This window comes from Arachis ipaensis, chromosome B02 (assembly GCF_000816755.2).
Source record: "Arachis ipaensis cultivar K30076 chromosome B02, Araip1.1, whole genome shotgun sequence".
Classification (NCBI taxonomy): Eukaryota; Viridiplantae; Streptophyta; class Magnoliopsida; order Fabales; family Fabaceae; genus Arachis; species Arachis ipaensis.
This window is the reverse complement of record NC_029786.2, coordinates 7093340-7102620: the sequence shown is the minus strand read 5'-3', so window position 1 is coordinate 7102620 and position 9281 is coordinate 7093340. Positions and strand designations below refer to the sequence as shown.

At 34.8% G+C, this 9281-nt stretch overlaps 1 protein-coding gene and 2 long non-coding RNA genes across 3 annotated transcripts; 1 reads left to right on the top strand and 2 right to left on the bottom strand.

Annotated features, from left to right (window-relative positions):
- LOC107624745 lies at positions 3620–4855 on the bottom strand. The gene is made up of 2 exons (XM_016327190.2): positions 4512–4855; positions 3620–3695 (listed from the first exon to the last, which is right to left on the bottom strand). The coding sequence occupies exons 1-2, from the start codon at positions 4822–4824 to the stop codon at positions 3673–3675; spliced, it is 336 nt and encodes a 111-aa protein (XP_016182676.1). The 5' UTR covers positions 4825–4855; the 3' UTR covers positions 3620–3672.
- On the bottom strand, positions 5951–6688 carry LOC110268672. The gene is made up of 2 exons (XR_002356983.1): positions 6332–6688; positions 5951–6204 (listed from the first exon to the last, which is right to left on the bottom strand). It is a non-coding gene; the product is annotated as an uncharacterized LOC110268672 (long non-coding RNA).
- On the top strand, positions 6022–6776 carry LOC110268674. Its single transcript, XR_002356985.1, has 2 exons — positions 6022–6081; positions 6209–6776. It is a non-coding gene; the product is annotated as an uncharacterized LOC110268674 (long non-coding RNA).

Sequence of the window (9281 nt, the reverse complement as noted above, 5' to 3'; positions counted from 1 at the left end):
AATTAATATATATATATATATATATATGATCCTAACAAAGCATAGACATTTAGTTTTATTTCTTAAAAAAATATATACACAAATATGTATCCATTTTGATTGTTAGTTTGTTAGAACCAACGTAAGAATGGCGATATTTTTATGTTACCTCAGAATGTTTCACATCTAAACAATTAAGGGAAAAGCTCTACATCCATGTAAAAAATACATGGTTGTTATCCAAGTAACTTTCTCTACACACGTGATCTTCCACCCCACAGTCGTTTATTATACACGCGCCTTATATAACGTATCGCATTTTCGTTCTTCTTCTTCTTCTTAAATTCGTTGTTCTCCTCTGTTTGCGTTTTTCTTCTCTGCTTGCATTCTTCATTATTGATCTGCATTGAATTCAACGTAATAAGCTCCGTCGTTCTTCTTCTTCTTCGTTTTCTTCTTCGATCTACACTTCTGAATGGAAACAATGAATGATTCAACTTCAAATTAGTTGAATGAGGTTATTACGTTGAGACAGCTAGGGAATGATTGCTGCATACTATCACAATAATCTTAAACATTGAACAAAGTAAAAGGAGGTCACCGAACCGAACAACATTCATTTGATGAATCAAAATCACAAAGGCCACCGAACCGAACAATGTTCATGTGGTGAATAAATGGTGATCAACTTTCAATCAACAAGAATAGTATTTCTCCTCCTCTTCTTCCTCCTCCTCCTTCTTCTTTCAAATTCGCGCATGTAGGTTCTTCTTCTTCTTTAGTTCAATGGATAGTTTAACTAGGGCTTTGAAATTGGTTGTTACTATGTTCAGTACTTCTTTTGCATGGAGAAATACTATTCTTGTTTATTGAAAGTTGATTACCATTTATTCACCATATGAACATTGTTCGGTTCGGTGGCCTTTGTGATTTTGATTTGTAGGCAGAGTTATTTGAATTTGACTTTATATAATGGATTATGTTTCGTTCACTCAGTACTATACAATTGTTTCACCATGAGTACTGTGTTCGGTTCACCATGAGTACCGTGTTCGGTTCATTCTGCAGAAAGCTGTTTGAATTTGATTTTATATAATGGATTATGTTTCGTTCACTTAGTACTATACAATTGTATTGTGTTCGGTTCATCATGAGTACTTTGTTCGGTTCATTCTGCACTATTCAAAACTCTTCTTCCTCACCTTCTACTGCTTCTTCACCAGAGACAGAAGGAGGAAAAGACAAAAAAAATACAGCAACAACAACAACAAAAGAATGACGATAGGGTTTTAGGGTTTAGGGTTTATGGGTTCAGGGTTCAGTGTACAGGGGTTCAGTGTGTTTCAAACTTTCGGTTCACCATGTTCATGGTTGAGAGTTTAGGGTTTAGGGGTCTAGGGTTTAGGGTTCAGGGTTCAGGGTCTTAGGGGTTTAGGGGTTACGGTAGGGTTCAGGGTTTAGGGTTTAGAGTTTAGCATTCAGGGTTCAAAGTTCAGTGTTCAGGGTTCGGGTTCAGGGTTTACGGTTTAGGGTTTAGCGTTCAGGGTTCAGAGTTCAGAGTTCAGAGTTCAGGGTTCGGGTTCAGGGTTTAGGGTTTAGGGTTTAGGTTTTAGGGTTTTAGGGATTTAGGGTTTATAGGTTCATGGTTCAGTGTTCAGGGTTCTGATTTTAGTGTTTAGGGTTCAGTGTTTAGGGGTTCATAATTTTTTTGGTAAACAGGAGAGCGATTTGGATTACTCTTCTGAAACGAATTAAACTGACAAAGTTTGGATTATTCAATTTTGAATCGAATTGAATGGAATGCAATTGCTAATTTGAATTGAATTAAATGGACGGAGGTGTACTGAATTGAATTGATAATATTTAAATTGTAGGCAAAGTTATTTGAATTTGATTTTATATAATGGATTATGTTTCGTTCACTCAGTACTATACAATTGTTTCACCATGAGTATTGTGTTCNAGAAAACACGTGAAGAAGAAGGAACGCAAAAAAGGAGGAGAAGGAGGAGGAGGAGGAACGCGAAGAAGAAGGCGAAGAAGAAAACGCTCCGTGCGTAAACGAGCGTGAGAAGAAGCGCGGGAGAAGAAGAAGCGTGGGGGAGAAGAGAAGAAGAAGAAGAGAAGAAGAAGAAGCGTGATGGAGAAGAGAAGAAGAAACGTCTTTTCATAATGAACGGGCGAGTGTTTTCACTCTCATTAATGCGCGTGACTCTATTTGAAATTAGGCCAACTTGATTACATAGTTACATGGATGTGTAGCGCGCCTGAACAATTAATACTATTTTTTTCAAAGGTAAAAATTTCATTGAGTGAAACTTAGAAGTTTGAGTTCAGAGTGGACTCCACACAAGAATAAAAATAGAATATTCCATAATCTGATATGATATTACTTAAAAGAAAAAGTATAAAAAAGTGAAAGAAAATAAACTTAACGAGAGATTAGTGTGGTCTTCAAAAAGCTTCATCTTCATCCTCTTGTTGGTGTTTGAAAATTATTTTCCAACTTAATTGCTACCTCTAAAATCTGCTCATGACCAATTCTGTTTCCATAAGTAAATAAATATATAAAATGTGTATTTATACAAAGGGGAAATAAATAATATATATGTATTCTCATATATATGAGAATGACAAAGGCTTCTAATTTTATTTGCATGAGCTTACATCCTAAGTATATAAAATTCTACATAATTAGAATAACTTTTTTTTTAGGCAATCCATGAAAATTAATATTTAGTTTTTTGTATCTATAGCTTTTTTTCCCTTCAATAAAGTAAAAATCTAAATTTATTAAATTGTTTAAACTGAAATTTATTATACTATTTTTATAAATTGATATATGTTATTATTTTTCCATAAATCGAATAATCTGTCACCATTTACGAAATAAAATTTGCAAACATGAAAACTTAAGAGAATATTAAATTAAATTATGTTAGACAAATACAACTTCTTTAGGACAAAACTATACAAGGCATTTCACACTTAAGAGGCCTGTTCAGTATTTATGGTGAAACACTGAAGCTGCAGGTTTGAAAATGAGATTCATCGAGATGCCCTCAACTTAATTCTCACCGCTTTTACTAATATGTACTTTCCAGTAGGTCAAATGCATATTTATGTGTTCAAAATTTATGATTAATTTATTCTGCTCACTCATTCAAATAAATAATTTTAGTAATAATATAAGATAACTTAATATAATAATACATTTAGAAATAAATTTTTGATAAATAACAGAGTAAAAAAGCGCTCAAGAAAAAAACGGACTAAACAGCTCCACTATTTTACAAAATATTATTCTAACTGAATTGGCAAAAAAATTAAAAAAATACAGAAAAGGTAAAAAGATAAGATAATTATATTATAAAATAAAAAACAATTGAAGGCCCTGATAAAATAAAAAACAAAAACAAATTATAATTGAACATGGAAGTATTGGCATCACAGGATATATCTCTCTGTGAATAAGCTAAGCAAATCAAATCTAAAATCTATCATAAACCACTGCATAATTTGACTATAAAATCAAAGTATAATAGACACACAGTTTTAGAGTTCAAAAGCTTAACACAATGACATTTGGAGTATATCAGTACATCAAGTTTTTAAACTAAAAGAAGACAATGTATTTCCCTATTCAATCCTTGTATTTTAGACCAACCCTCTTCTCCAATAATCTTGCGTGCCTCAAGGGGTGGGATGCTCAGGACCTAGAAAAATCAAACAAAAACAAGATGTGCTATTCAAATGAATCTTTCACTGCATCCTATTAGATAAAAGTATGACAAAAATAGATCTATAGCAAAAAATCAGAATAAGGAAAATAGTTAACTAGCTGAAGTGATATATATTTCAATATCATACATCCATTAAGATAACATTCTTAGAGCAATTAGACTGTCTTATAGAGCAATAAGTCAAAGCTAAGTGTTGAGCCCCCTAAGAAATAAAATTACTACTATGTAAACATATTTTATTCGAATTTTGTAGTCCTTATAAGACTTAAGCATCTGAGTTTAGGAGCATTGACATCCATTAATTTTCTTATCTAGTTAACTAAAGATCATGCAACTAATAAATATTTTCTCTAAAATCATGGAGGATGAACATAAGCAATAATATCTCATAGGAACATGATTACATGTGAGATAGTTATTTACAAAAAAAACAAATCTAAATAGAGCATTATAAATTTGTATACCTCTTATTCTAAATTCCTTTAGTTTCTACAAGAGCATATATTAGATTGAATTGTTAAGAATTAACAGATGAAATATTCTGTCATCTATTATGCACGTGGATAGGTGTTCTCATTCATTTTTCATAAGCATACTCATCCAATAACTGGTGCATAAAAACAATGCACATGATTGCCTTGTTATACACAAAATAAAAGGTTTAATAGAATACCATCTTAGAATTTTAGTTCAATTGAAGTGTGGCTGTAAAATGAACAATAACACTAATAGAAGTTGAAATATGGGTATGGAGAACATGTAACTAAAAATGCATTTGAACAATTTTACCTTTATTGCCATCTAGCAAAGCTCGAAAACTCTTGATGAATTCTTCACAATTTGGGATCAATGTTTTCACCAAGAACTCTACTGGAACACGAGAAGCGTCAAAACTGAGACAATCTAACATGCTCAACATTGAAGATCCCGTGGCCTCCGCATTATGTTGCCGGAAATAGTCAAGCAGCTCAGTTTGGTCCTGCCGGCCATATTGGTTAAAACACCTTTGAAGTATCAATGTTTGTTCCTTGGCCCAATCTTCTTCCTTAGATAATTCAAATCCTTCTACGGCTTTCTTTGCTATGTAGATGATACTGGCCATCGTGGACACTCCCTTGAGCTCATAAGCCTTTTTGAAGCTCGATTCCAAAGAGGCTTAAGTTTTTTGATGTTCCAATCTAGTTGGAAATTAGTATGTTGCCTTTTATTCAAAATTTCAACTTTGTCATTGGGGTATGCTCGGAGGAGTGGTTTCAAGTTACCTACATTATTAAAAACAGTATGGAGGCGGTTCATTGATCGAAGCAGTGATTGGATGAACCTCACATGAATAAGAGATTCTGATTTCGGAAGGCACCTCATCCTCTCTAAAATAATAATCCCTGATTGCCTCTCCTAATTTTCTTTCCAGTTCCATCATGTCGTCTTTCATGGAGACATCATCCGAAAACAGTGACCGCCACATAACAAGGAATTCATGTATTATTTGAAAAATTAAAAAAACTTCAGAAAAATTCATCAATGCAGATATTTCATCTTGAATAGTATATACCAATTCTTTATTGAGAGCCAAGCAGAATTCCATAAAAACACTGTTTGATGAAAGGAGAGGTGCCGAAGATTCCACCATAGAACACCCGCTCATTGAGAATGAGTATGTTGAATACGATGCTGAAGTGTTTAATATACTTCTTGATCGTACTCATCGGGGTAGCAGATCTGTCGGGTCTTAACTCCGATTTGCACAACTTCAAGAACTCTCTCCTATTTCTTGCGTACACCTCAATCTGGCTCATGGATGTCATGCTAACGACGGAAAGCTAAAGGATGACATGACATCCATGAGCCAGATTGAAGTGTATGCAAGAAATCGGAGAGAGTTCTTGAAGTTGTGNCGGAAAGCTAAAGGATGACATGACATCCATGAGCCAGATTGAAGTGTATGCAAGAAATCGGAGAGAGTTCTTGAAGTTGTGGAAATCGGAGTTAAGACCCGACAGATCTGCTCCCCGATGAGTACGATCAAGAAGTGTATTAAACACTTCAGCATCGTATTCAACATACTCATTCCCAATGAGCAGGTCTTCTATCATGGAATCTTCGGCACCTCTCCTTTTGTCATGCAGTGTTTTATGGAATTATACTCGGCTGTTAATAAAGAATTGGTATGTACTATTCAAGATAAGATGTCTACATTAATGAATTTCTCTCAAATTTTTTAATTTTTCAAACAATACATGAATTCCTTGTTATGTGGCGGTCACTGTTTCCGGATGATGTCTCCATAAAGGCCGACATGGTGGAGTTGAAAAGAAAATTAGGAAAGACAATCAGGGATTATTATTTTAGGAAAGACGAGGTACCTTCCGAAATCGGAATCTCTTGTTCATATGAGGTTCATCCAATCAGTGTTCGAGCAATGAACCGCCTTCATACTGTTTGTAATGATGTAGACAACTTGGAACCACTCCTCCGAGCATACCTAGGTACCTTCCGAAATCGGAATCTCTTGTTCATATGAGGTTCATCCAATCAGTGTTCGAGCAATGAACCGCCTTCATACTGTTTGTAATGATGTAGACAATTTGGAACCACTCCTCCGAGCATACCCCAATGGCGAAGTTAAAATTCTGAATACAAGACAAGTTCTAGTTTCCAACTATATAGATTGGAACATCAAAAAACTTGAACCCTCTTTGGTGATGTTCTTCTTTACAGGAGCAAAGAGTGATAACAAACTGAACATTGTTCCCAAAAGAAACCAAACCACCATCCTGCCACAGTGATCCACCACAAGTTCTAGCAAAAAGAACTTCATAAGTTCTTCAACAAATTGGTAGCTCTTCTGAAGTGATAAAACAAAATTCATCACCGCAAATCCAGCGGTAAAATATCACCGTTTCTTCTTTGTCTTTGTTCTTGTTCTTCTCCTCTTCTTGAAGAGTAAGTGTAGAAAAATATCACCAATAAGGAGACGAACTCACCACAGGCTTTGAATTGACGCTGATAGTGTAACACTTTTCCCTGATAAATTTTCAACCGAGGGAGAGCAAATGGAAGCACAATGACAGGGGATGCATTACCGATTTCCATATTAAATGAAGAAAGAAAGGAAGTGAATTAAAAAGTATTTAGAAAAATAAATTTTTTAGTATCAATGAAATATTAAGATTTTATTATAATTTATTTATAAAATTCTTATATTGTGTTTACATCTGAAGAAAATTTAAAATTAGTGAATTTCACTTATCATGTCAATAGAACTATAAGTTGCTTAATGAATACACGGGTCAATGTGAGAAGAGAAAATTTTGAACCAAAGAGAGTATTGAGAGGGCCAGAGATATTGAAGGGAGAAAAATTTATTTGGGGTTTTCATTCGTGACTAATTATTGATGTGCATAATTTCACGTCATAAATTATTCAAGCAGAAAATACATGAATATTGAGCCTTGTTATTTTTGTCATACTTCGTGGTAAAATATTACCAAGCCGATCAGATTTACCTCTAGAAGTACCAGTTTGGGATTCTTGAACAACAATGTCTTGTGCTTGTGGATTACTTTGTGATTGTTCCATCTGTAACATACAACAAAAAAAATATATATGATCATGAACAATTACTAAACCAGCAAAAATCAATAACATCAGCAAACAATTATTAGCCTATTGCATTATTTAATTGGTTATGTTGGGATAAAAAAGTGCAACTACAAGAAGAAAACAAGAAGACTTGTCAATGTTAATTGCATACAAGCTTCTGTCCTGTCAGTAGATTTTGGTGACGGTCAATACAAAATGGAGCCTCACCTTAAATCTAAGAACTCCATAATCTTTATTCACCTTTCTTCACTTAGAATAATACAGTAGCCGCTATAATCAGTTAGCATTAGAGTATTCTTTTTTAAGTTAAAACATTCTGCCAATAACTAGAGAATTCTCAATTAAATCAAAGGCTGCACAGTTTTCTTGTATGAACAGAAAAAATTAAAGCACCAGCCATAAATATTATAGGGGTGTTCGCGGTGCGGTTTGGTTCGGTTATATGGGAAAAAGTCATCCGATCCGATCGTTTATTAAAATTGCGGTTCGGTTTGGTTCGATTTTCTTTCCGAAATCATTCGAACCAAACCAAACCAATTAAAATCGGTTTGGTTTGTTCGGTTTATTTAATTAATTCAAATAAAAACCATTATACCATTTCACAGTCACTAACAAATAACAATAGTCAACCTAACTCAGAGATCACTAACAAATGAGCAGAAACACAACAAACTAAATTAGCAGATAGAACAATGATCAATCGGACTCAAATTACTAACAAATTAGCAGAAGCACAACAAATTAAAATCACTAACAAATGTTGTAAAAACAGCAGAAGAAACAGATGGAACAATAATCAACCTGAACTGAATCAATAAAATCAAGATACACAACCAAACTAATTCCAAAAATTTTGCAAAAATAGTGCCCCAATTCCAAACTAATCAAGATATAGAACCAAACTGAATGAGAAATACAACCAAACTATTTCCACAATTTTCATGTGGTGCACTAATTCCACAAATTCTTCCTCTTTCACCTTCCCCTTTCCTGCATTAACATTGAATAAACAAAAATTCAGAACCAAACCTAAGAAATAGAACAAAAAAAACAACCTGAAGACTAAGCCAGAATTAAAAAAAATAAATAGAATCAGAANTCAGAACCAAACCTAAGAAATAGAACAAAAAAAACAACCTGAAGACTAAGCCAGAATTAAAAAAAATAAATAGAATCAGAACAGAACCTAAAAAACAAAATCTGAATCCATAAGAAGACTAAGCCAGAATTAAAAAATAAATAGAATCAGAACAAAAAAAACAACCTGAGATGGAAGGATAACACTGCTTCAATGACGGAGAAGAAGAGACTGGACAGCAACACGGCTTCAACGACGGACGAGAGACGGGCGACGAACGGCAGCGGCTTCGACTACGTCTGGTGCGTGCTGCTGCGGTTCGTTGAGGACGACGACGGCTGTTGGTTCGTGGAGGAGACGGCTGCTGGAGAGGTGGTGTGTGGAGCCGTCGAGGATGAGGGACAGAGAGGAAAGGACCGCACCACCACGATGGTGCTGTCCGGCGACGTCGATGGCGGAGAAGAAGGAGGAGGTCCGGCGCTGAGACACAGCGCTAGAGAGACTGAGAGAGAGCTCGAGGAGTTAGGGTTCCTGGTAGTGGAGGGGTGGCTGCGGCTAGATTTGGAGCAATTGTGGTGGAAGGCTACTTTTATATTAGGGTTTTTTAATAACACCGGTTCGGTTCGGTTAGAGTTTTCTCTAATAAAACCGAAAACCGAACCGAACCGCAAAAAACTGCAAAAAATTATTTTTTCGGTTTTTTTCGTTTTCAGTTTATTCAGTTATCAGTTTTTTTGGTTCGGTTGATCGGTTTTGTTCGGATTGGATCGGTTTTGAACAGCCATAATACCAGAAACAAAATTGAACTCGGCACAAACTAATTAACATGTTAAAGTTACAGGTTTCAGCATTTTAAGTTCATACGTTATCACTTTCAA